Genomic DNA, 27,383 nt, shown 5'->3' with positions numbered 1-27,383 from the left:
ATTGGAGCTGCCTTGGCTATCTACTCTAGCACTCTCACATTTACCACAAGAGGAGCTGTAAAAGTTAGAGAAAAGGCCTGTGTAAATAAGATCATTTAGTTGCCGCTGGAAGCAGAATTGTGCTAGGTACAAGCACATATTCGAGTGATAATCTTTTTCATATGTGTTTGTGGCTAGTGCCATATTTAGTTTGACTGTTGAACATGGATAGGATGCTAGTGGAAATTGTGCTCCAATTATCCCCACATAGTTCTAAACACAATGGTGGTGTGCTGTATTTATGGACACACATTCTGTTAAAGCAGAGCTGTGTTGAAAGATGTTTCAAACATGGATACAATTTATAGTGAGGACAGGGGCTTACTAGCTAAGAGAATAGTTGGAACGATATATCTGAGTAAGACAATCCACTTTCTTCACTTCCTTCCTTCCTTCCTTCAACAACTGTGTAAAGTTGCCATGCAGAAAAGATGACTTGTAAGGGAGAATGAGATGGCTAAAAACTTTTTGCTGCTTTATGATGTCCGAAGCAGTTCTCAAGCATATTTCTTTATAATGCAGTAGAACTAATAGCTGATATATGTCTGAAAACTTTTGGCTAATATGATCCAATGTTCCAGGGCAGACAAGGATTTTGGTCTCTGAAGAGCTTTCCAAAATGAAATTGGGGAATATCACCATTACATTCAGGAAATTGAAGGGCATGGAGCACGTCAGCATGCATACTTGTCATCCTCTTCCTCTTTGCAAGGATGGTTCAAATGATGTTCTCCTCCAATGCTGCAACAACCAACATGGGCTTAAAGGGGCAGCTAGCAGCTTTAAAGGAGATTCAGTGAATAGAAGATAGAAGAGAGAGAAAATAGAAGAGATTCCAATAACCACATGTCTTAACTATTATTTTATTTAACAATCTACTAGAAAGTTTACCTCTTGACAATATGATGATACAAACTTTCCTATTAGGAAGAACTAAAAACTGACAGATTTCAAACCTAAGCCTTAGGTTTTTGGGGGTTTTTTTAACAAAAGATAATTTAAGAATTGTTTAATTGACAATACAAATATGGAACTGCATGTCACCTTTGAAGCTTTCTGAATTTTGCCCCCAGGGTTTTCTAACAGTAAAAGCACTTCTGTTTTGGTTCAGACTGGGCTTTTCTGGGAAGCAGGGTTCTGTACCCTTAAAAAGGTAGCCCCTACTCGAAGAGAGATAAATGATTACTCATTTTCTTGTAACTGTAGTTCTTCAAGGTATGTTGCTCATGTCCATTCCAGTTAGTTGGGTACATACTATGTGCACAGTCATCAGAAAGCTTTTTCCCCTAGCAACTCTCATCAGCTCGGCTGTGTAGCCCTCTGGAATGGCTAACAACTGTCTATAGCTAGGAGAGCAAGGTAAGTATTTGCACAAGCAAGCCACTGACGTTCCAGCGAAATCCACTGGTGGTAAGAAGGAACTGAAGACGCGCTGGGTCAACAAGGTCATATATTGAGTGCCATGGAGGTGCCACTCCTGGAGGCTCCACAGCTGACTTGATGGATGCTGCTAGGGGAAAAAACTTTCTGATGACTGTGCGCGCACACCTAATTAGAATCAACATGAGCAAAAACTCAAAGAAGATCATGGCCATTCACTTCATGGACATACTGAAACAATGATGGGGTCTTTTATTAACTGTTCCAAAAACATCTACAAAAACAATTTACAGAAAATCTTACTTTGATAACAGAAACTCAACTCAGGAAAATAACTGCTAATTAGCATAGCTTTCCTTTACAACATGAAAGTGGAGAGTGTGTTTCAGTCTGGTCTAATGTCCGTTGATTTACATTTCTTTGGTAATACCCAGAGGATTTTTTGTGAATACCATTATGACACAAATAGTCTGACTTGGCAAATGTTGCCATTACTTCAATTACAGTTGTATCTTCTGCTGAGTCACATATGTTCCTAAGACCATGGGCACACTCATGACCAGATGTTGCACAATGCAGCTGCCAAAGCACAAAGATGTCTGGAGTCTGTATGGACCACCCTAGCATCACACAAAATTCTTCAGCAGCCACCTGGAAGCATGCAGGATCCTGTTCCACATCAGCCACGTAAATGAAGTAGTTCTCAGTAGTACAAGGAAGTTAACTTAAAACAGCTTGGGAACAAAGTAATGCTGAAAAGCAGAGTCATCAAGCATTTTTCTAGGGAGATGTCCCCAGAATCTCCTGTTTGTCGCTGTCTATATTTGTGCTGATAGACAGCATCCCAAAGGAATGCTCCTCCCTAATGGGTGAGTGTACACTGTACAGTAAGACTGGGTCTCAATGCCCATACTTGCCCATACTCGATGCCTAACTCAGTGTTTCCAAGGCTACATTTGAGCATCCACACTGCTTCGGAAACCCACACTTCCCAACTGTACTGCCACCTCCATATTATACTATACAAACCTGACACAGAAATAAAGCTTCTTTAGGCTTATGCCATTTTGTCGTAGGGTACGTAGCATCCTAGTTAGCTGTAGATGCTCTAGGGCTTTGTTCATAATGGGTTGTAAGAGAATGAGTCTGTCCATTCTGCATGAGTGCCTCAAAGTGTTTTGGATGGTTTTGGACCATCAATACATGAAAATACAGGTTGAACATCTCTAGTCTGGCACTCCAGCACCATTTGTTGTCTGTCATGATTTTAATTAGCTAAATGTCCACATATCATAAGTGTGGCCGAGTTTCTTGTGGTCCTGTAAAGTTTGTTTACAGCCACTAGGCCTGGCTCTCAAGGTTCTATGCTTTTATTTAGCTCTAATTTACCCCAAATGTCCTCTAACAGCCTAGCAAGCAGAGGAAGTGTTGGTAATGCTGCTAGACAATATTGAACTCCTATGATCTGACAAATTCTCTGGCTTGACACTAGTCAGGCCCTGAGGGTGTTGAACTAGAGAGTTTCAACTTTAAAAACAACAAATGGTCTGGTAGCATTTTATAGACTAACAAAATGTGCAGATGATATCATGAGCTTTTGTGGGCACAGCCCACTTCTTCAGATGACCAGAGTTTTGAGTTTAGGTTGTCCAGACCCAAAATAAATAAGGGAGAAGAGGAAGGGGGAAAGGAAAAAAAGAGGGGGGGGGGAAACAAGGAGCAGACGATTTGAAAATATCAAAGGGTATGTCTACACTACCCCACTAGTTCGAACTAGTGGGGTAATGTATGCATACCGAACTTGCTAATGAAGCCCGGGATTTGAATTTCCCGGGCTTCATTAGCATAAAGCCGGCGCCACCATTTTTAAAAGCCGGCTAGTGCGAACCCCGTGCCGCGCGGCTACACGCGGCACGGGCTAGATAGTTCGAACTACGTAGCCATTCCGAACTATCTGTACTCCTCGTGGAATGAGGAGTACAGATAGTTCGGAATGGCTACGTAGTTCGAACTATCTAGCCTGTGCCACGTGTAGCCGCGCGGCACGGGGTTCGCACTAGCCGGCTTTTAAAAATGGCGGCGCCGGCTTTATGCTAATGAAGCCCGGGAAATTCAAATCCCGGGCTTCATTAGCAAGTTCGGTATGCATACATTACCCCACTAGTTCGAACTAGCGGGGTAGTGTAGACATACCCAAAGGGAAAAACAGGAAGGCAGAACTGGCAATCAGTAAGCACCTGAAGATTGGATAGTTAAAACGAAGCAGATAAGGATCAAAGGCAGTAGATAGGAAGGGTACTAACGCAAGAAATCTACACAAAGAGATGTTTGTACCTTCATTAAATGTTAGGTTGATACTGTCTCAGCCATCCCTCATCACGATTGAAGCCATTATCATGAGAATCGAAGTTGTGGATGAATTGTAATTCTAACACTTCTCTGTGTATTTGACTTGTAGAATTGTTTTGTGGCAAGACAGCCACCTAGAGATCTTTTAAAGAGTGATTAGGTAGATTAAAGTGCTCTCCAACAGGTTTCTGTATGTTCCCTTTACAGATATCTGATTTGGGTCCATTGATTCTTTCCCATAGGGATTGTCCAGTTTGTCCAATGTAATACAGTGGGGCATTGCTGGCATTTGATGGCATAGAACAAATTACTGGTTGTGCAGTTGAATGATCCTCTGATTTGGTAGCTTATGTTGTTGGTTCTAGTGATGAATTCTAGTGTGGGCAGAGCTGGCACCACAGCCGATTGCTGGGCTGGGTTCCTGGATGCTGATGATGTGGTTGTGTAGCATGGTTACCGGAAAGAATTTGTTGGCAGACTCTCCAGACCTGAAGCTGGTGACTTGCATCCACATGCCTGGACTCTCACCTGTGCCACAGTGGAACTTGGGCTCTGCCGACCCCTTTAGCAGGATACAGGGTTCTGCCCCAAATCAGACCAATACTGGTGTGGGGATGAAAAGGAGGCTTGGGCATAAAACTGAGTCAGAGTTCAAAGTTAGGTGCTGCAGGGAATGACTACACTGCAATAAAAAATCCACAACACCAAGTCACAGTCCCTGGGTAAGATGACTCAGGCTCAACATCAAGTTGTGGGCTATAAAACTGCAGCATAGACATTTGGGCTTGGCCTCCAGACTGGGCTTTGAGACCAAATGGTGGTGGGATGATCTCAGAGCCTGGGCTCTAGCTTGAGCCCGAATGTCTGCACTGCAATTTTATAACCTTGTGAGCCCTAATCAGTTGACCTGGGCTAACCATGGTCACGTCACAGCTCTTTTATGGCTGTGTAGACATACATAAAATGAAGCCAACTAGCAGACAGAATATGTTACTCTTAGAGGTTAATGAGAGCTGTGGCAGTGCAGGAGGACACTGACATCTTGGTATTTACATTCCAATGATTTGTGTGCAGGCATAAGTGGGTCCTGATTATAGCAATATTATATATGCTACGCAAATATGGGACTTGTTCCAAGCAACTCTACTGAGTAAGTTTTAATATAAATACAGTAATGTAACCTAAGAATGCCACAAAGGGAGAAGGAAAAGTGTGAGAGATTTAGTGAAGCAAACAATGCAATATTTCTGCCGGATTATGTACTCAAATGAGCCAAACTGTGACAGGTGTGTTAGAGGCTGAAGGAAGCCCTTTTGCCCCTTCAGCACATCTGCATAGAAGATAGCCACAATGTTCCAAATGGTGCTGCAGTTGACCTCTTTGATGAAAAATTGATCGTTGTCAAAAGGGTCCTGCTTTGTTGGAGTGGAGCAGTGCCAGGGAACATCTTCCTCAATCAGAGCTCCAATATTCCCCATCCTCACAGGGGACACAGTGAAGAGAGTGGTGCTGCTAGTTTGGGTGGGGAAAGGCACTCCTACTACACCATATTTCCAAGTCACCTCTCTTGCTCTTTACTGTTCACAGCCAGCAAGCCAACTCTGAGTCAGTCTTTGCAAGTATGAGTTTTGCTGTTTATCAAACTCGCTTCAAATCACTACTGTGTGTGTTGACATGAGGGATGTCAGTAGACAGTTTGGATAAAATACACATTTTGGTACTTTCTAGGTACTTATGTCCATTTTCAACTATAAAGCATTCTTTGGAGCTGACAAAATCTGCCACTGACAGATCAGTAGTTAGGGGTTTCTGGAAAAAATGTTTTTTACTCTCCTCCATTAATGATATGTTGTGTTGGTGACCAGTTATGTACTTTACATCAATGGGTTATTTTTCTATTACAGGAAGAAATATTACAGGGCAAAATCCTAAATTCCCTACTCAATTTTTATTCAGAGAACGAGCTCATTTGTATCAATGCTGTTCAATAACTATTCATTGGCTCAAAAGAGAACATACTTAGGATAGAAAATGAAGGAAGATAAATTTAGAGATTTGCAAAGCTCCATAAAATCACTGTATAAGCACACTAAGTCCACAGAAATCCAAACAGAAAACAAACAAACTGAACTGTAAATCATTTCATTCTCCTGTGCCAGGAAAGGATCTGTTTAGCTCCTGGTACACCATTTGGATCTGAGTGGATAGTTAAAATTTTGGATCTTGCCACTGTTTTGGTTAAGAAAATAAATTGATGCTGAAGTCAGGTATTTCTTTGAACATTTCCTATTTACAAAGAATATACAAAGTCCTGTTTCTCTGAATGGAGCAGGAATCAAATGACAGGAGATTACTTTTTGTTTATAATCCCCAGGCTTGTTTCAGCGTGCACTAAGGCCAAAAATGTATTCCCCCTAGTTTTTTTCTCAGGGTCATGCTCCCAGTGCTTATTTAGGACATGACCTTGGCGTTCTGGTCTTTCTTTAAGCTTCTCTGTTCTTTTTGTTCCCTGCCTGCTTTTCTCTCTCTTTCACATCTCTCTGCTAAATAATACCAGTAAAATCCTCTCTGCTCACATGGCTCCTTTTCTGTGTTGTTGCATGTGCCTGTGTTTTGGCTGGAAGCTCCTATTGTTTTAGCTACCTGCTTCTATAAATGAGCTTAATGACTTCTTTCAGCTGTCTTATTTGAAGGGCAACAATTAAACCACGGTGTGCTGGGCTGGGCTGGGCTGGGCCGAGCCTGGCCTGGCATGGATTGGGACTGCTTTGGTCGGGCTGGAGCGCCCCTACCCATGGTGTGCTGAGCTGGGCCTTTCATGGGCAGAGGCTGCTCTGGCCGGGCTGGAGCACACACACACCCGCCTGTGGTGGGGCCCATTGGGCTGGAACACTCTCCTTCCCACAGTGGGCAGAGGGCTGCTCTAGCCCCTGCCAGTTTACCATAACCAGTAAGCATCACCTAATAAGGGTGATGCTTACTGGTTAACTGTTCACATCCCTAATTAATAATTTAACAGGGTACATAGGAAGAGCTTACAAGAGCTGTGTTTCAGTAAACAATACTTCAAATATGTATTATTTGATTTTCTGAAGGATCTTAAATGTGCTCCTATACCTACAGTAGTTGTCCGTACACAGAACATCTCCAGGTTTTCAAATTAATGAGCCTCCAACATTGTTGTTTCACTATTTAAGTGTCCCCACCCTGTACTTGTAAGACAAGATCTTTCCTACTATGAATAAAGAATGCATATAAAGCCAAAGAGTGAGAAATTTTGTTTTATGTCAGGAAAAAAAACAAATTGCTCTTACTAAAAAAATTCACCTACACATACATAGCTTGACAAATCTGAGGAGTACTCGAGCAGCACATGGGCTGACATGTACAGGCAGTCCCCGACTTACGCGGATCCAACTTATGTCGGATCCGCAGTTACGAACGGGGCTGCCCCGGAGTACACGGACAGCGGGACCTCGTGGTCCCGCCGCCCGTGTACTCCGGGCGAGAAAAGCTGCTCCGCGTCTCCCTGGTCTGCAGACCAGGAAGACGCGGAGCAAAGCCACGGAGGGGCCTGGGCTGCCCCGCTGCCGGCTTCCCCAAGGCTTTGCAAAGCCGCGGGGGGGCTCGGGCAGTGAGGCAGCCCAGGCGCACCTGGACTGCCCCGCTGCCGGCTTCCCCGAGGCTTTGCAAAGCCGCGGGGGAAGCCGGCAGCGGGACAGCCCAGGCGCCCCACGGCTGTCCCGCTGCCGGCGTCCTCAGAGGCTTTGCTCCCCGTCTCCCTGGTCTGCTGGTCTCCAGCAGACCAGGGAGACTGGGAGCAAAGCCGAGGAGGACCCAGGCGGCGGGACCGCGGTGTGTCTCGGTCCGCCGCCTGCGTCTTCCTGGTCTGCTGGGGTGGGGGGGGGGGCGCAGCTAGTATGCCCTCCCCCCCAGCAGACTAGGCTTTTCTCCGGACGCCTGTGGCAGAGCAGCTGGGGCGCTGCCGGTTGGTCCCGCAGCGCCACTCTGGGCGCTACTGGACCAACCCAGCAGCACCCCAGCTGCTCTGGTCCTTATTCAGCCGCTGCTGGTCAGTTTCAGCAGCGGCTGAATCAGGACGCCTGGGGCAGAGTAGATGGGGTGCTGCTGGGTTGGTCCAGTAGTGCCGAGGAGCGGTGCTACTGGAGCAACCCAGCAGCACCCCAGCTGCTCTGCCCCAGGTGTCCTGATTTAGCCGCTGCTGAAACTGACCAGCGCTGACTACAGGAAGCCTGAGGCAGAGTTGCTCTGCCCCGGGCTTCCTGGAATCAGCTGCTGATCAGTTTCAGCAGCAGCTGACTTGGGGACGCTTGGGGTTCTTAAGTTGATTTTGTATGTAAGTCAGAACAGGTGGTCAGTTTCAGCAGCGGCTGAATCTGGACGCCAGTTCCGACTTACATACAGATTCAACTTAAGAACAAACCTACAGTCCCTATCTTGTACGTAACCCGGGGACTGCCTGTACAATCTCTAAGTTATTTTCAATATGTGTACACTTAGTGCTGCTAAAAGTGAAGCAATAAAATGCTCAATGATGAACAATTTAGGAAGAAACTATATGCGCTTTTTTCACCTGCTTCCCTCAATACACCTTGCTGTTAATTAGCTACAGCCAGGTTACTGGCCAGTCTGAGGCTTCACTTTACCAAAGACTCATAATCTCAGCACGGATTTTTCTGAAGAGTACTAGGATGAGGCTATCCAACTCATTTTCCTCTCTAAACACATTCAGGGATTTGAACCCAGGCAATTGTCTGCAACAGTTGAAATGGAATAGAATGAGCTACTGTGTTTGTTCCACAGTTCAGACTTCCTAATGAGTCACTATAAAGGTATCGGTTGTCTGTCTCAACAGGTACATCAGGAAAAAATGTGTATAGAGACTAAAGTGTCCTCATCTTTAGAGCTAATCCTAACAGATCAGCGTTGAAGTGCATTGATGAAGTGGCAAATTTTCAGATAGCCTCATTAAGTTGTATAAAATGTGAAACCGCTAAACAAAGCTTAGCAGCTATGCTTGGGAGAGGATTATTCCTCTCTCCTCCCCTCACCCCCTATTCCCAGCAACCAGCAAAGTTACACAGATTGGACAGTGGATTTACTCCTACATCATGGAATCCAGCACCCCTTTTATATTTCAGAACCAAAAGAAAGAAATGTTCCATTAATAACAGGATGAAAAATGGAATGAGCTCTAGAATAGAGGTTGGGTAGTAGTTACATTTTAATGTTCCTTTAACTTTTTTATACATAATATATACTGTGGTTAAAAATAAAACTAGTTAAAGTTACAATGTCAAGTGCTCAAAAGTGAGGAAGTGCCAGGATTATGGTTGCCTGTGAAACCACAATTCTGCCTCTTTCTGTGTATTATCTCATACCCTCTAGTTACATGTTCTAGCATAAGAGGCTAGAACATTTTAATGTTCCCTTAGCTACCGTATACATTACATATAAAAAAGTTAAGAATAAAACTAGTTAATATTGTGAAATCATGTGCTACTTTTTTCAGACAGCAATCATCTATGTTGTTTGAACCAAGGCATGACCTTTAGATACATGGCACAGACCCTGTTCCACTTGAATTAAGAAAAAGCTTGTAACAGAAGTAGACTGTTTTTCTCTGAGTGGACCACCTTCTGTCACCAAAGTGTGAGGAGTTAGTCACTGGGCCCTGCACCTCCATCCCCAGCCAACAGGTAGAATAGAAGGTTTATTAGTCCACAGAAAGACAGTGTTGATCGGACTTGTCAGCACAGTAATCAAAAGCAGTCAATACAATCCATCAAGAGGAGAGCAAGTGCTGAGAACAAAGGGCCCTGTCTCCTATCTCTGTACCCAAAGCCAGCAAGACTCACTCACACACCCAGCAGCCAGTGTCTCCCTGCAGTTAGCTCCACCTCCAGCCTTTGTCAAGCTTCCCCAGCAAAAAGTGTCATCTGGTCACACCCGCTTCCCCCCAGGCTCAAGTTACAGAAAGCAACTGTCATGTACACGAGGGAGACACTCACACCCATCCAAATCTAGATATTGGGAAACTGAGGCACTCACACAGGGTTACTACAGGACAGCAGAAAACACCTACAGCATAACAAAGCAAACAGTGCTAATACAATCCCCCACTGGGTCACACCTTCTAAAGGGCAATAAGACACTTTGCTATAGGGCTGCACAGTAATTTGTGAGACAGTGGTAGAATGTTAGGAACCAGGACTCCTGGATTGTGTTCCTGGCTTTGAGTAAAAAGTCTAGTCTCTAGGGGTATGTCTATACTACCCTCCTAGTTCGAACTAGGAGGGTAATGTAGGCATACCGCACTTGCAAATGAAGCCCGGGATTTGAATTTCCCGGGCTTCATTTGCATAAGCGGGGAGCCGCCATTTTTAAAACCCCGCTGGTTCGAACCCCGTGCAGCGCGGCTACACAGGGCACGAACTAGGTAGTTCGAACTAGGCTTCCTAGTTCGAACTACCTAGTTCGTGCCCTGTGTAGCCGCACTGCACGGGGTTCGAACCAGCGGGGTTTTAAAAATGGCGGCTCCCCGCTTATGCAAATGAAGCCCGGGAAATTCAAATCCCGGGCTTCATTTGCAAGTGCGGTATGCCTACATTACCCTCCTAGTTCGAACTAGGAGGGTAGTATAGACATACCCCTTATTAGATCACTAGTTAGAGACAAGATAGCGAAGTCTATGGATTTGAGTCTGAAGGCCAGTGACTGAATGAATGGGACTTGGCTCTGTCATATTGGAGAACTCTGTTCTATTCCCAGCCTTGCCTGAAGTGACCTTGTGCAAGCTCTCTTGTCTTATTTGCCAAAGAATGATAGATAGCTGCCAGGCTCTTGGAGTATGGGTATGAGTTGGTTAATATAATGATTGTCTGCTGGATCCCAGCCCAGTGCACCTTTTTGTAGGTGTTCTGAGCAGTAAGCTCTCTCTCCCTTATGCCCTTTGATGTGAGGGCAGTCAGGTATGACGGGGCTGCCAAATATGAGTATCATTCAGGTCTACAGAAGGCATTTGGTTTTATTCCCAAGTATCCCCCATATGACTCCCTTACTCTGCTATCTCCACCTATGTACAGTGCAGAAATGTACTGGTTTCACTTTCAACGGCCTCTGCATTCATAAATGGAGGAGCAGGTTTTATCCCTAAACTTCACCTTCTTCAGTGCAATTTCAGTTGATCTTTCCAGCCTACCAGTATGGTAGTTTTTCTTTTTCTCTGCCTCCTATAACATCCAGTCCATAAGAATAATGTGGTTAGAAGGTTGTGTAATATTATATCTTGCTAGATCTAAACTTAATGCAAGTCAAACTACAAAGAAAGACTTATGAGAATCTTTCCTTTAGGACCCACTTTTGCTGTGCTGCCAACAGGGAGATTTGAATAGACTCATAATACAAGCTGACTGGTGTTTGTGTTCATTCCCAGATCTCTGTCTGCTTGTCAGTCTATTCTGAAAATGTAACTTCCCAAGTGTAGCAACCATTTTCCTTGTTTGGAAAATATGTTGTGGACATCACTGTAAATAAATCGTGTTATCCACATGTTGCAGTTTCTATTTCTGTATTGGTTTTTAAGCGATACAACACCAAGGCAGTACAAGAGGAGAGAGGAACTGATACTGTGAGAACCTCTTACTGTGGGCTCTGACAACATGAATGTGGTGTACCATTTCGGGTAAAGGTTTCTTCGAAGTAATTCTGAAAGAGGCTTATTTATGTTTGAGGTTGCCTTTAAAATCTGATGCATTTAATAAAATGTGGTTACTTGCTATGCTGGGCTTTTAAAAGCCCATTTCCATGTTTTTCTGGGAAGGGGAGGGAGAAGGGAAACATCCTATTTTGGCAATATGTCGAGTCTCATAATAAAAAAAGCAGAACAGCAAAGGTTGCATAACATGCAAGCACAACAGTACTAATATTGTTGCCTGGCAACCAGCAGGAAGTGTGTTGGAGAGCACCCAGTGCTCAGATGAATGAACTGTATTTTCAGCTGGCAAAAGCAGCTCTGCCATTAAACATGCTCAGCCTGCTTATATGAAACTTTGTGCTGAAAAGAGGCAAAGGAAGCACAGTTAGGGAAGGACAAGATATAGGGGCAAGAATGGGACTGGGGATTCCCTGTCCACATGGCAGCATCACCTTGCCACTACCTACAATAGAACAGTGCCAGAGTAGGCAGCTAGCAGAGCTGGTACAGTTCAGATTCACCTGCTAGCAACAGATTACTAATCATATGGACACATTGTGGTTTTAGTCAGTTATGCCTCTACCAGGGCCGGCCTTAGGCCAATTTGTCTGATCCCCTGGAATCGGGCCCTGCGCCTAAAGGGGCTCCGTGCCCTGAACCCGGAAGCCCCAGCCCGTTCCTGCTGTGCGCAGCTTTCAGTTTGGCTCCCTGCTGCCAGCTGCTGCTGCCATGTGCGGCATTCCCAGATGAAGCGGGGATACACCCAGGCGTGACGTGATGTCACGGCCCGGAACTTTAAAACTGCTCGGTGCCACGTTGCGCCGTGCGGCCTAGCTCCGGGTTTGGAGTCCGGGGACTTCTGGGGCCCGAGCAGACTCCGGCCCCTCAAAGTGGAAGGCAGAAGGTAAGATAAGGGAAAGAGGAGGGGGAGGAAGGGGCTTGTGTGGAGGGGGAAGAGGAAAATGGGGGAGGAAGGGGCTTGTGTTGAGGGGGAGGGGGAAAATAGGGGAAGGGGTGGGAGAGGAAGGGGCTTATGTGGAAGGGGAGGGGGAAGAAAGGGGAAGGCACCAAGAGACAGGGTAGAGGAGAGACAAATGCCAGGGGGCCAAATGCAGACAATGAGGAAAAGGGCAGGAGGGGAGGTGACAGTGGGAGGCGGGACAGGGTGATGCTGCAAAAGGAGAGGGTAAGGGCATTTAGGGCTAGAGGGGGCAGGGAGAGGTGCTGGGAAAAGGCTTTTGAAAGAAGGGGTGGGCATGAGAAAGGTGGGGATGGAGCAAGTCCTGTGTGAGGGCACAGAAGGGAATGAGGGCAGAGAGTGGTGAGGGGGTGGGCATCAGGGAAAAAGAGGACAAAAGGGGCAGGGGCAGTAAGGGAAGGGGGAGGCACCAGGAGGGTGCAGGGGTAAGGGAAGGTGCAGGTGCCAGGGGATTCTGGGGGTGAAGCAGAAGGGCAGACACCTGCAGGGGAGGGACCAGCACCAGAGGAGAGAGGCAGGGCAGGTGTGTAGAGGTAGGTGTTAGGAGAGGGGATGAGGAGGGATAGCTCACATGATCAGAGTGGGGCTACTGGAGGAGTGGGCACAGGGGGCAGAGAAAGGCTGGTGGAGGGGGGCAGGTCGCAGGAGGGCTGATGACAGTGAGAAGGGCAGGAGTCAGGACAGCAGAGGAGGGTGAGGAGTTGGGGGGCAGCAGGCACCAGGGGAGCTGATGGAGCAAGGGGAGGAGACATGGCAACAGAGGGAAAAGGTAGAGGTTTATGAGATATTTATTAATAACTTGGGTGCCACAGTGACACATCCAAACAAGCCACATGAACTCAGTACTGGTGCACAACACAATTCATTCTGCTCATGGGAGGAAACTCTTAGGCTATGTCTACACTGGTGGCTTCCATCTTGTGCAAGGGTTCTTGTGCAAGAACTCTTGTGCAAGAACACGTCCACACTGCCATGTGTGAGCTGTGCTTTTGCACAAGAGCATCCATGGCAGTGTGGACGCTCTCTTGCACAAGAAAGTTCTGATAGCCATTTTAGCCATAGAAATCCCTGCTGAGCATCCACACTACCCTCTTGCGCAAGAGAGCTTACACCTGTTAGAAAAGAGCGTAGCTCTTGCATAAGACGCTCTCTTTTACTATGCCATACTGTAAATGCTCTTGTGCAAGAGCAGGTGGGCAGTGTGGATACTCTGTGGGTTCTTGCGCAAGAACGGCTGTACTTGCACAAGAAGCCGTGAGTGTAGACATAGCCTTAGAGGGAACACTTCCCCCAGTCTCTCTGCCCCCGAGTTAATGTCACACACATTGGGTTAATGCAACTGCAGGATAGTTGCATGAGGGGGGTTTGATGGGGGCCAAACTAATCCCTGTTGGTAGGAGGATGGTGGGAAAAGTCCTTCCAGAGGCATGACATGACACACATTATGGTCATGTGTCCATCTTGCCCAAGTGTGTTACCTCCAGAGGCCTGGTTAATGGGCGCCAGGGGACGTAGTTAACAGGAGTCAGGGGTGTGGCTAATGAGGCACCACCAAAAATTATACAAACCTGCCACCCCTGCCCGGAAGTGTGCCGGGTCCGCTGCGGAGGGGGCGTTGGCCCCGGAGGAGGTGTGAGTTGAGCACAGGGTTTCCCTGCACCGTGGGGGTGTTAGCTACCTCTGGGGCTTTGCGGAGGAGGGAGCTGGGAATTTTTTGTGTGCGTTTTTTTTTCTTTTTCTTTGCTTAACCAAAAAAATTTCGGGGCCCCCTGTTGAAACTTTTGTGTGCGGTGTTTTTTTGTTTTTTGTTTTTGAACCAAAATTGCTGCGGGGCCCCATTGAAATTGTTTGAATAGGGCCCCGCACTTCCTAAAGCCAGCCCTGGCCTCTACACAATTAGAAGCACAGCACACAACTGTATGGTGAAGACGTAAGAAGAGCAGCTTGGGAAAATTGACCCTGCTATAACAGCTGAAAGGATCATCTCAGCAGTGTTCTGTCTAACCAGGCCAAAGAGCAAAGCATTCCATTGTTGCTCCAGAAGTTATCTTTCCTATGGAACTTAGTAAAACACAGCATCTAATCCACTGACTAGGCAGAGTTGTCATTCTGACCTTAAGATTCTGCTGGATAATCTAACAGAAAAACGCATATATTCACCCTGAAGAAATTGTACTGCAAATTAAACTACTTTTTACTATTTTAAAAGATCAAATATCAACTGACATTGAACTATGCAAGAAGGGATCCATGTTAATGAATGACCTCTTCTGTATTAGCTAGGATGCAGGCTAGGAACATGGGGATTGAAACTGTTCTTTTGGAATCTCCAGCTTTAAGGGTACGTCTACACTACAAAGTTAATTCGAAATAACAGCCATTATTTTGAATTAACTTCAATACCTTCTACACAGCCAAACGGCTATTTCGAAATAAATTCGAAATAGTGGAGCACTTATTTCGAATTTGGTAAACCTCATTCTATGAGGAGTAACACCAAATTTGAAATAGCTAATTCGAAATAAGTGCTGTGTAGACACTTATTTCAAATTAGGGGGCCTCCAGCCCTTCCCAGTTTCCCCTGGTGGCCACTCTGGGCACAACAAGGAAAACTCTTCTCTCCCCCAGCCCCGGAGCTCTTAAAGGGGTAGAGTCTGGCCACTGGGCACGTGCCAGAGCCAGGCTGCCAGCAGCCACAGACCCTCAGCCAGTGGCCACACAATGGCAGCCAATGGCAGCCAGCTGTCCCCCGCCCAGTCCCGCAGCACCCAGGGGCCATCCAGGGGCTGTAGACGGCGCACGCCTACCTGGACTAGTGCGGAGATCATGGACCTCCTTGAGGTTTGGGGGGAGGCCCCCAATGTCCATGATCTCCTCACTAGGCGGAGGAATGTGGCCCTCTATGGCCGCATAGCAGCCACCATGGCCCGCAAGGGACACAGGTGCACCCAGGAGCAGGTACGCCTCAAAATTAAAGAGTGGTGGCAGGCATACACCAGGGCCACCAGGGCTGACACCTGCCCCTACTTCCCCACCCTTGACCAAATCCTGGGGGAGCGGGGTGGTCCGCGCCAGCCCAGGGTGCAGCAAGCCAGGAGCTGAGGGCCCTGACCCAGGCACAGCAGAGGGGCCACCACCAGCTGTCCCGGCACCAGAGTCGGCAGGTTCGTCCAGGAAGGCCATACCAGCTATGTGCCAGTTCTATCCCCTACCCGGGGGGGGGGAGGCGAGGGGAGACCAGGGACGGCATGCATGGGCCATGCCTCCCACGGATCACACAGCCACCTGTGCATGTGCGGGCATGTGCTGTGCCACCCTTGCGCAGGTGGCTCTAGCTGTGTGCCACACAGGGACCGTGGCCCAATAGCCACACGTGTCTGTGAAGACACCTGACACGCTCCCGACCTCGGGGCAGGACACAGCAGGATGCCCTCCCTTCACATACCCCCTCTACACAGGGACAGGGGACATCTCCCTCCCTCCCCTGCCCCAGCTGCACTATATACAGCACAGGGGCATGGGTGCAGTCTTGGGGCAGCTCCCACTCCCGGGCAGAGCTGGACATGACAACCATGGCCTCTGTGCAAGCACATCGGCTCTGACGGTGCAGGGCATGGTCGCACTCACCTCGCGGGGGGGCTGGGCATCATCCTCTGCGTCCCCAGGGAGAACTGACCACTTCTCTTCTTTCTCTACAGCCGCACCAGCTGCTTGTGTAGGGCGCACCACCCCGCCTGGGACATGCTCCAGCACCTGCGACCTCAGCAGGACCACCACCACGCAGCAGGGGTACAGAGAGCAGCACCTGCAGGCCCTGCGAGCCCAGACCTGGATCATGGAGCAGCAGGTGCAGGATGACCGGGCGTTCCAGCAGGAGCTGCTTGCCCAGGGTCGTGCCATCTGTCACCATCTGCAGGCCCTGGTGCAGAGCATGCTGCCCCGTGCCAGTCCTGCGCCTGCTGCACCCCAGCTACTGTTCCTCCTCCCACTCCTGACCCCCCACCTCTTCCTCCTCAACCTCCACACCCTCCTTCTCAATCTCCACACCCCCTACCTCAACCTCCGCACTCTCCTCCCCATCCCCCCAGGGATGCCGAGACCCCCTCCTCCATGGTGCTGGGAGGCAGTTGGCCCGGTGAGATTCCCACCCCTGAGCACTGAGCTTCCCCTGCCCCTTCCTCCCATTGCTTCCCCCTTCCAGCTCCCTCCTCCCAGTTTTCCCCCTCCCCTCTCCCACCTTCTCTCCTGCCCTCTCCTACCTCCTTTCCCCATCTCTCCAGAGGTTCACCCCCCAGTTGTGTTAAATAAAGACAGTTTCTATTTTTAAAAATACGTGTATTTTATTTGACATCAGGAAGGGGGGGCCTAGGGAAGGGTAAGCAGAAGGACGAGAGAGAGGAATGGGGCACAAGCCCCCGGTGGGGCAGACCAAGGAGACTGTTAGTGCTCCTCAGGGTGGAAGCTCTCCCACAGGGCCCCCTGGATCCTGAAAGCCCCTTGATGGTTCTCCAGGATGGCAGCCTGCAGACAGTGCAGCCAGGCTGCTGGCAACGTGTCCACGAGATGCAGCAGAGTCCCATTGGGCAGGTCTGGTTCCATGTTGCAGAGTGCCATGGTGTCCTGAGTGAGGGCAAGGAGAGCACTCCAAGACACAAATGCTTTGCTGTCCCTCTGGGTATGTCTACACTACCCCGCTAGTTCGAACTAGCGGGGTAATGTATGCATACCGCACTTGCTAATGAAGCCCGGGATTTGAATTTCCCGGGCTTCATTAGCATAAGCGGGGAGCTGCCATTTTTAAATCCCCGCTGCTTCGAACCCCATGCAGCGCGGCTACACGGGGTTCGAACTAGGTAGTTCGGACTAGGGTGCCTATTCCGAACTACCGGTACACCTCGTTTCACGAGGAGTAACGGTAGTTCGGAATAGGAACCTAGTCCGAACTACTTAGTTTGAGCCCCGTGTAGCCGCGCTGCACGGGGTTCGAAGCAGCGGGGATTTAAAAATGGCGGCTCCCCGCTTATGCTAATGAAGCCCGGGAAATTCAAATCCCGGGTTTCATTAGCAAGTGCGGTATGCATACATTACCCCGCTAGTTCGAACTAACGGGGTAGTGTAGACATACCCTCAGTGAGGTAAATCAGCAAGCAGAGAAACCTGAGAACTGTCTGTTGGCATGGAGGGTCGGGTGCCTTGAAGCACAGACCTCGGCTAGCCTGAGGCAGCAGCCCCACACACTAAGTTCGACCCTGATGCCCTTTTGGCAATGGTTCCAACCAGCCTTACCTTCGATTCAGGGTCCACTCAATGTGGACGCCCTATTTTGAATTAGAAAACCGCTATTTCAAATTAGTTTTTGTGTCTAGATGTGTTATTTCGAATTAGCTTATTTCGAATTAGCTAATTCGAAATAAATTAATTTGAAATAGCACTGTCGTGTAGACATACCCTAAGAGAAGCAAGAGTCCACAGTTGGTTAGATTTTTAGATAATGTGATCTTGCCTCAGTCCTTTGGATGTTATACTATCTACCCCCGTAGAATAATTGTACCATAAAGATTCTTCTGTAAAATATTTTAAAGAATTTTACAAATATTGTTACAGTGGGGGAAACAAGTATAAAGAAATTAACTGCATTGCTGAAGATCTCATAGTTAAACATTTGCTAGAGCCAGGAATAGCACCTACAGCTGGGTTTCATATCTGTGCCTTATCTACACAACCATCCTTTCTCTCCATGGTTCCTGAAGGTGAGAGGCCAGCAGAATTTAAAGGAGTGCAACACATATTCCCCTTCAACTAGTTAATTTATTTACTCACCAGCAAGCAGGCTAATGAAAGAGCATATCTACCATCTATGCAAATATGGGCATGACCTCCTGTTTTGTGGGTGAGTGGGAGATAAATTTAATTGACAAAGAGAGCCCAGAGGAAAATCAGGAGAGGAGAAATTGTGCCACATCAGACCTAATTTAACACACAGTTTTTGGTAGGCGTTGAAATCTTTCTATTTCAAGGTGGGGTTTGAAATGCCACCGGAACTGCACTTCCTATTTAGCTGTCTGCAGTGTGATTATCTCAAGGCTGCACAGAGAAAGCAGAGGCTGCAGCTGACAGGAGATAACAGTTTGAAAGATGCCTTTTGTTCACATGGTTTTTTTCCCCTTTCCACTGAGTTTTCCAACATGCCTCTAATGCACGTTAGAACAAGTACATCTTTTGAAATTATTCTCTTTAATACAAAGAGAAATATGCCCACTCCCACCTCCCAGTTGTCTTCTAAAAGCTGGGCTCAATTTAAGCAGAGGCATACTTGTGAGAAAGAACAAAGGTGAAGCTTTTTGCCATGAAAAATGTGAACTTAGTTGACAGAATCTCATAGCTTGTGCAGCAAAGGTGGTATAAATAAAGCGAGTCACATACAATACCATATAAGGCATTCAGACTATATTGGCAGCAGCTCTCTTTCTTGCTAATGATGTGCTACTAAAAGTTTGAGCTTTAAATCAAACAAAGAAAAGAAGAAAATTCACCTTCCATGCTGGATTAATCCATTGTGTTTACACAGCACTACCTTTCTCACTGCTTTGTGCTTCACTTCCGCACATGGAACTGATGAAAGGTAAAGCACTTTGGGTATGTCTACGCTACAGCACTAATTCGAACTAACTTATTTCGAATTAGTTAATTTGAAATAAGCTAATTCGAAATAACGTATCTAGATCCAAGAACTAATTCGAATTAGCGTTTTGCTAAGTCTAAATAGCGCGTCCACACTGATTGGACGCTGGGTCGCATTTAAAGGCAGCTGAAACTGGTTCCAGCAGGACATCAGGTCAGTAGCTGCTTTGTGTGGCTGCTGTCTGAGGCTATCTGATGCTCGTGCTTAAAGGGACCCCCCCGGACAGCCGGTTCTCAGCTTTTTCGCTTGCTTGCCTACCTCGCCGAGGGACAGCAAAGTGTTTTCCTCTCTGGCTGCCTGTGTCGATGGTTCCGATTGGGGCCGCCGCCGCAGTTGGCACTGTGGACCCAGCGCTCACCCTGGGCATTCTGCTCCAGTTTTTGGACTTGCTGCTGCAAGCCTGCCAGCAATGGCTGGAGGCTGCCTGGCACCATCTGGTGCACGTCAGCCCCTTGCCCCTCCCCTGGCCTCCCTGAGGGCCATGGAGGAGCCGCAGCAGTGCCTGGATGCCAGCGTGCTCCACTGCATCTGGCGTCTGGACACCAGCAGCGACTGGTGGGACCACATCGTCCTGGAGCTCTGGGGAGACCAACACTGGATCCAGAACTTCAGGATGAAGAAGGACACCTTTGTGGAACTCTGCGAGTGGCTCATCCCTGCTCTGCGGCGATGGGACACTCTCATGAGGCCTGCAACCCCCTCCAGGAGCATGTGGCCATCGCTCTCCACGCCGGACAGCTATAGATCCGTTGGGAACCAGTTCAGCGTGGGAAAATCCACCGTCGGAGCAGTGCTCATGCAGGTACAGCACTCACCGGCCACTGGGCTGGAGGGGGGAGGGGGGCTGCAAGGAGGGGATGGGCTGCCCAAGGGAAAATGGCAGGGGAGGAGACAAAAGTGCCCCGCACGGGAGGGTTCAGTCTGTCCCGGCCGTACTACACTCCGTCCGCGGCAGCCAGGATCACAGCGCGGGTTGCTTCTGGGAGTGGGGCATGGAGCAGTTCCAGGTAATGAACACTCCCAGCCACCCGGGCACCCCAGTTTGATGTGTCTCTCGGCAGGTGGTCAAGGCCTCTGCAGGGTGGTCCACCTCACCGACCTGGACGCGGTCATCTAGGGGTTCGGCGCCCTCGGCTTCCCCAACTGTGGAGGGGCCATCGACAGGACACACATCCTCATCTGTGCCTCGGAACACCAAGCCTCCCAGTACATCAACCACAAGGGGTACTTCTCCGTGCTCCTGCTGGCCATGTCTGACCACGGGGCCAATTCACGGACATTACTGTGGGCTGGTCCGGCAAGGCACACGATGCCAAGGTGTTCCAGAACTCCTCCATGTGCCGGAGGCTGCAAGCCGGGACCTTCTTCCCCAACCGCTACTTCAGGGTTGGGGACGTGGACATGCCCGTCTGCCTGGTGGGGGATGCGGCCTACCCCCTACAGCCCTGGCTAATGAAGCCCTACACGGGACATCTCAACCCCTCCCGGCAGGCCTTCAATGCCAGGCTCATCAGGGCCTGCATTGTGGTGAAGGGGGCCTTCGGATGCCTGAAAGCACCGTTTAGGTGCCTCCTCACCTGCCTCAACGTCACCAAGCACAATATCCCTCCCATGGTGGCAGCATGTGGTGTGCTGCACAATTTATGTGAGTGGAAAGGGGAGGCTTTTCTGCCAACCTGGATGGCTGAGGCTGATCACATGGCTGTCCAGTACGCACAGCCCCGCACCGCTGCCATCCGGGAGGCCCAGCGGGGGCCCGTCCAGATCCGGGAAGCCCTGCGGGACAGCTTCCTGGTGGAGGAGGACTGAACTCTCCCTGCATGCCCCACTGGGACCGTCTTCCACCCTCATTTCCTTCCCCTTTCCCCTCCTTAACCCTCCTTCCTAATGTCAAATAAAGACACCTGTTTTGGCAAACAAAAATCTCTTTTTATTTTACATAAATAACTGCGGTGGGGGGAGGGAGGAATGAAGGTGGGAGGGGGAGGGAGAAACCTGGGAGGAGGGAGCTGGAAGGGGGACGAAGGGGAGGAAGGGAAGGGAAAGCTCAGGGTTCGGGGTCTTGCTGACTCTCCCGTCTCACAGCACTGCGGGTGTGGGGGCATTGGGGGTGAGTGGGTGTGGAGGGTGGGGCAGGAGGGAAAGGGGGTGGAGGAAGTGGGAGGGGTAGCAGAGGTGGGAGGAGGAGCGAGAGCTGGGGCGGCCGCAGGGGCTGGAGCAGGAGGAGGCAGGAATCTGTCCACCAGGGTCTGGAGGTGACCTTTGAGGGCACGGCCCTGATCCTCCAGTGCTTCCAAGCTCCACTGCCTCAGCCGCAGGTCCTCCTGGACCCAGTGCTCCTGGGTGCAGAGCTGCTGCCCCAGTAGCCACAGGTGCCATCGGTAGTAGTCCTCCAGATTCCTGGTGCGCCTGCTGGCCCGGGTGCGGGTGGCTGTTGCAGGTGAGGTGGTGTGCCCTGCAGTCCCAGTTGCTGCGGTTGTGGTGAAACAAGAGCAGTGGTCAGTTCTCCCTGGGGATACAGTGGGTGAAACCCAGCCCCCCTCTGCAAGGTGAGGTCGGCATGTGGGGAATGGTCCAGGGCCCCTGCATGACACCCAGCTGCTGCTCCATGGTGGGCAAGGCCCAGGCGCACGGTCCCTGGGCTCCCTCTCCACATAAGGGGAGCATGATGGCACTCACATGTGGAGCCCTCCCCGGCTTCAGATGACACAGCAGATGTGCTCTGTGGGATGACTCGGGGGTCCTGGGTCCTGGGCAGGCTCCCTGCAGGCTCCTGGCTCTTGGCGTCCTCCTTTTCCTCCATTTCTGCCCCAGGGTCGACCACCACCTGGGGGGCATGAACTTTGAGGCCCTGGATGCGATCCAGGGCCTCAAAGTGAGGGCAGGCCTCTGGGTCGGCCCCTGGTTGGGAGGCCCTGGAGTAGGCCTGCCGCAGGTCCTTAATTTTGCAGCAGACCTGCTCCTGGGTCTGCATGTGGCCTGTGGTGGCCAGCCTGGCAGCCATGCGGCTGTAAACGGCTGCATTCCTGTGCCTAGTGCGGAAATCGTGGATGTTGGAGGCCTCCCCCCAAACCTCGATGAGGTCCACCATCTCTGCACTAGACCAGGTGGGCACCTGCCTTTTGAGGCCCCGGGCAGGCTCCTGGGAGCCACCAGCCTGGTCCTGGGAAGAGGCGGGGGGCTGGGTGGCAGCGGGTGGCTGGCTCATCTCGTGCCAGGTGCAGGGTCTGCTGGCTGGATGCTGGCAGGCTTGCAACCGGCACAGGCACCATGGGCAGACCATGCCCCTTTAAGGGTTCCGGGGCTGAGAGGGGGGCAAAAGAGTTTCCCTGGTTTGGCCCAGAGTGGCCACCAGGGCAACCTGGGAAGGGCTAGCTTCCAGCTAGTTCGAATTAAGTGGCTACACAGCCCTTAATTCAAACTACTTAATTCGAACTAGGCATTACTCCTCGTAGAATGAGGTTTACCTAGTTCGAATTAAGTGCTCCGAATAAATTCAAAATAGCAGTTTGCATGTATAGCCACTATTAAAGTTAATTCGAACTAACGGCTGTTAGTTCGAATTAACTTTGTAGTGTAGACATACCCTGAGAGATCCTAAGATGAAAAGTGCGTGATTGCAAGTTATCAGTCTGTTTGTTCTTTGTTTTCTGTATGAGTCTACTGATAAATAATACTTGTGGAAATATCCAAATTATACATTAGTACATCACATATGTTTGGAAGAGATACTGCTAAGGTATCATTTCTCCCTGGGAAAAATGTCACAATCTCACAGACACATCTTTGATTTGCAAAGCTACAACTTCAGTGGTGTTAAACAAGGAGAACAAAGGGTATAGATAAAGCAAAATGACAGAGAACCAAATGCTTTCATGTGTGTAATATCTCTGCTATTACACTATTGCCAGTTCAATAGCATTTATCTTTAAAACAGGGGTGCAGAACCTGAGGCCGGAGGGCCAGATGCTGCCCCTGGCTTGCCTGGATCCAGCTCCCCAAGGTTCAGAGCCCCCCCCCCCAGCACTTGGGAGCCTGCGCTGGTGTTCAAGCCCCTCTGCTGCCTCACCACAGGGCTGGAGCACACAAAATCTACTATGCTGGGCCCTCCTAGACTATGGTGGACAAGGGGAATGTGGGGAGTGTCTCTCTCCTCAGTTGGGGGCAACATCAGTCAAGGGGTTTTTTTGCTTCTCACTTGTGTGTGGCCCCTGACCCAAAAAAGGTTCCCCACTCCTGCTTTAAAATAACCCAGAAGAATGGCAGATGTTTTTATCTGCAGACACTAGCCTTTTGCTTCCTGCAGATCTGCTGAGGTGAAAGACCAGTTACTTACCTCCTAACTGTGATTCTTCGAGATGTGTTGCTCATGTCCATTCCAATATAGGTGTGCGTGCGCAGTGTGCACACACCGTCGGAGACTTTTCCTTCAGCAGTACCCTTACGGCCAGCAGGGAGCCCCCTGGAGTGGTGCTGATATATCGGCCCATATAGACAACTGCTGGCCCCTTCACCCACTCAGTTCCTTCTTACCGGCATATTCCAGATAAAGAGCAGTGGGCGGGGATTTGGAATGGACATGAGCAACACATCTCAAAGAATCACAATTGCGAGGTAAGTAACTGGTCTTTCTTCTTTGAGTGATTGCTCATATGTATTCCAATATAGGTGACTCCAAAGCAGAACCTAACTAGGAGGAGGGAGTTAAAACCACGGAGGAGTTAAGGACCGCCCTACCTAGGACAGCATCTTCTCTGGCCTGATGGGACAGTGCATAATGGTTAGTAAACATGTAGACTGAGGACCATGTGGCAGCCCTACAGATGTCCAGGATGGGAACCTGCACTGCAAAAGCGGTGGAAGCTGCCATAGCTCTCATAGAGTGCACTCTAAGGGTCGGGGCTGAAATGCCTGCTAGAGAGTAGCACTCCCTGATACAGGAGATTATCCATGAAGAGATCCTCTGAGTGGATATAGGTTGGCCTCTCATGCGTTCTGTGATGGCTACGAAAAGTTGTGGTGATTTTCAGAATGGTTTGGTCCTGTCTAAATAAAAGGCTAGCACCCTACGGATGTCTAACATGTGTAAAGCTTGTTCTTTCCCCGATGCATGCAGTTTCGGGTAAAAGACTGGTAGAAAAATATCCTGGGAGGTGTGGAACGCAGAAACTACTTTCGGCAAAAAGTCTGGGTGAGGTTGGAGCTGGACCTTGTCTTTAAAAAAATACTGTGTGAGGGGGAGGTCTGACATCAATGCCCTTCTCAGACACTTGCCCCGTGGAGGTGATTGCCACTAGGAGGGACACCTTATATGATAGGTGGAGGAGGGAGCATGTGGCTTGTGGTTCAAACAGGGGCCCCATAAGTTTGGACAGTACCAGGTTTAGGTCCCACTGGAGAATGGTTTGCCAGACATGTGGATAGAGTCTGTCCATTCCTTTTAGGAACCTGTTGACCATAGGGTTGGCAAATAGCGTTTTCCCCCCTTCCCCTGGATGGAAGGCTGAAATGGCCACTAGGTGGACCTTAATGGAAGAGGAAGAGAGATGCTGGAGCCTGAGGTCCAACAGGTAATCCAGGATCAAGGGGACTGGTGCCCACCTCGGGTGTACCCCCTTCTGAGAAGCCCAACAGCAAAACTGCTTCCACTTAGCTAGGTAAGTAGTTCTAATGGAAGGTTTTCTGCTACTCAGAAGGACTTCTTGAACTCGTTGAGAGCACTGGAGCTCCTCTGCCATTAACCATGGAGCTTCCATGCTGTCAAATGAAGGGACCATAGGTCTGAGTGGTGAAGCCTGCCCGAGTCCTGGATATCAGTCCCGGGACTAGTGGGATGATTACAGGCCTCTCGCATGAGAGGTTGAGGAGGGTCGAAAACCAATGCTGTCTGGGCCACACTGGGGAGATTAGAATTAATGATGCCCTGAACTCCCGCACTTTCAATGGGACCCTGTGAACTAGTGGGAAGGGTGGGAAGGTGTACAGCAGGATTTGCGGCCAGTGGAGGAGGAGAGCATCCCCTAAAGACTTCCCATCCCTGTCCCATGAGGAAGCAGTAGTGGGGGCACTTCGTGTTCTGCCTGTGGTAAACAGATCCAGATGGGGAAACCTCCACACACAGAAGACAGATTGGGCAACATCGCAATGCAGGGACCACTCGTGGCTCACAAATGATCTGCTCAATCTGTCCGCTAGGATGTTCTGTGAGCCCAGGAGATACAAGGCCATCGGGTGGATATCCGCCCCGATATAGTGTTCCCATAGGCTGATTGCCTCTGAGCACAGGCGACGTGAATGAGCCTCGCCTTACTTGTTTATATAGGCCACCGCTGTCATGTTGTCTGACAGGATGAGGACAGTATTGTCCCTCAGGTGGGGAAGGAAAACTGCACAAGCCAGCCGGACTGCCCTGAGTTCCCTGACGTTGATATGCAGGGAGGTTTTGCGGAGGGACCACATAGCTTGAGTGTGCAGCTCTCCCAGGTGGGCTCCCCAACCCATGTCCGGTGCATCTGTGACCAATCAGATGGATGGGACTGACTGGGAAAATGGGACCCCCGTGTAGACTTCCGCTTGGTGGGTCCACCACTTCAGCGCAAGGAGGACGGGGGGGGACGGTTAACACTCTGTCCCAGGAGTAGATGGCTGGGTTGAGGACTCGCAATAGCCACATCTGAAGAGGGCACATGTGCAGTCTGGCGTGTTGCACTACATACGTGCAGGCGGCCATGAGGCCCAATAGACGCATGTAAGCCCGAGCGGTGGTCACTGGAAAGTTCAAGAGCGACCTGACTGCCAACTATAGCGTGAGAAAGCAGGAGCTGGGTAGAGAGGTGCTCTGAAACCGAGAATCTAGGGTCACACCCACGAATTCTATGGCCTGGGAAGGAGTTAAGGTGGATTTGTCCAGGTTTAAAAGAAGACCTAGTTCTTGAAAAAGTTAGTGGAGTATGGCGATGTTGTCTCTCACCTGGGTTTCCGACTTCCCTCGGAGGAGCCAATCGTCCAAATAAGGGAACACATGGACTCCCTTTTCCTGAGCTCGGCGGCCACCACCGCCATATATTTGGTGAAGACTCGGGGAGTCGTAGAAATACCAAAGCGAAGGGCTGTGAATTGGAAGTGGTCCTGGCCCACAGTGAATCGCAGGAACCTTCAGTGGAAGGGGGCGATTGAAACATGAAAATAAGTGTCTTTTAAGTCGAGGGCAGCGTACCAGTCTCTGGGGACTAGGGAAGGAATGAGAGACACCAGAGTAACCATTTTGAATTTTGTCTTGATGATGAAGAGGTTTAGAGCGCTGAGGTCCAAGATTGGGAGGGCCCCCTTTTGCTTTTGGAACCAGAAAATAGTAGGAATAAAATCCTCTGTTTAGAAAATCAAGGGGAACTCGTTCTACTGCCCCCAAGGTGAGAAGGAGGCGAGCCTCCTCCTGTAACAGCGGCTTGTGAGAGGGGTCCCTGAAAAGGGATGAGGTAGGGGGTTAGGAAGGAGGGGGCAAGAGGAAAGGGATTACATAATCCGTTTCCACTATCTCCAGAACCCATCGGTCCGATGTAACAGACGGCCAGTCTAGGAACATTCCTGCTGATAAATGACCGCCTCTGGGTGGCAGGTTTGTGTAGGCCCAAGGACTTTAATGTGGGTCTCGTGTCCTTCAGGCCATGCAGCCACTGGTCAGTTCGCTCTGAGAAGAGCAACGTGCCTTCGAAAGGGAGGTCCTATGAGGTGTTTTGGACTTCCGGCGGCACTCCGGAGCCCTGGAGCCATGAGCTGCAACGCAGGACCACTCTGGTGGCCATGACTTGTGAAGCCACATCAGCCACATTGAGGACTGCTTGTAACGCCATTCGGGAAATTACTCTCCCCTCTTCTTGAAGGGCTTTATACTCTACACGGGCATCTTTGGGGAGTAAGTCCATAAACTTGTCCATTGATGCCCAGGTGTTGTAGGCATATCTGGACAGAAGGACTTGTTGGTTGTCAACTTGGTATTGGATGCCCCTGGATGCATAGACTTTTCTGCCCAAGTAAGTCGGTCTTCTTAGCCTCCCTGTTCTTAGGAATGGCGGCGGGCTGTCCCTGCCTCTCCCTCTGGTTGACTGCCTGAACTACTAAAGAACCGGGGGAAGGGTGGGAGAAGAGGTGTTCATTACCCTCCTGAGGACAAAATGCCACCATTCTGCACATTTATTGGTGGGCGGGATGGATGCGGGGGTTTGCCACAAGGCTGCCGA

General features: G+C 49.6%; 1 protein-coding gene across 9 annotated transcripts in view; it reads left to right on the top strand.

Moving 5' to 3' along the window:
• Positions 1-17,159, top strand: part of LOC142828014 (uncharacterized) — a 96,906-nt gene extending 79,747 nt beyond the window's left edge. For 6 of the 9 annotated variants that reach the window (XR_016349256.1, XR_016349254.1, XR_012902909.2 and 3 more), the window contains one exon: positions 16,163-17,159. Coding sequence is in view for 3 of the 9 variants with exons in the window: in XM_075925155.2 (XP_075781270.2) it covers positions 16,163-16,791 (629 nt within the window). In the remaining 6 variants the exon portion in view is untranslated. The remainder of the gene's footprint in view (positions 1-16,162) is intronic. The other 3 variants (XR_016349253.1, XR_016349251.1, XR_012902907.2) reach the window with 3 other exon arrangements.
• Positions 17,160-27,383: the final 10,224 nt, after the last annotated feature.

The sequence above is a fragment of the Pelodiscus sinensis genome, chromosome 3 (genome assembly GCF_052426305.1).
Source record: "Pelodiscus sinensis isolate ZL-2025 chromosome 3, ASM5242630v1, whole genome shotgun sequence".
Taxonomy (NCBI): Eukaryota; Metazoa; Chordata; order Testudines; family Trionychidae; genus Pelodiscus; species Pelodiscus sinensis.
This window is presented reverse-complemented; position numbering and strand designations above follow the sequence as displayed.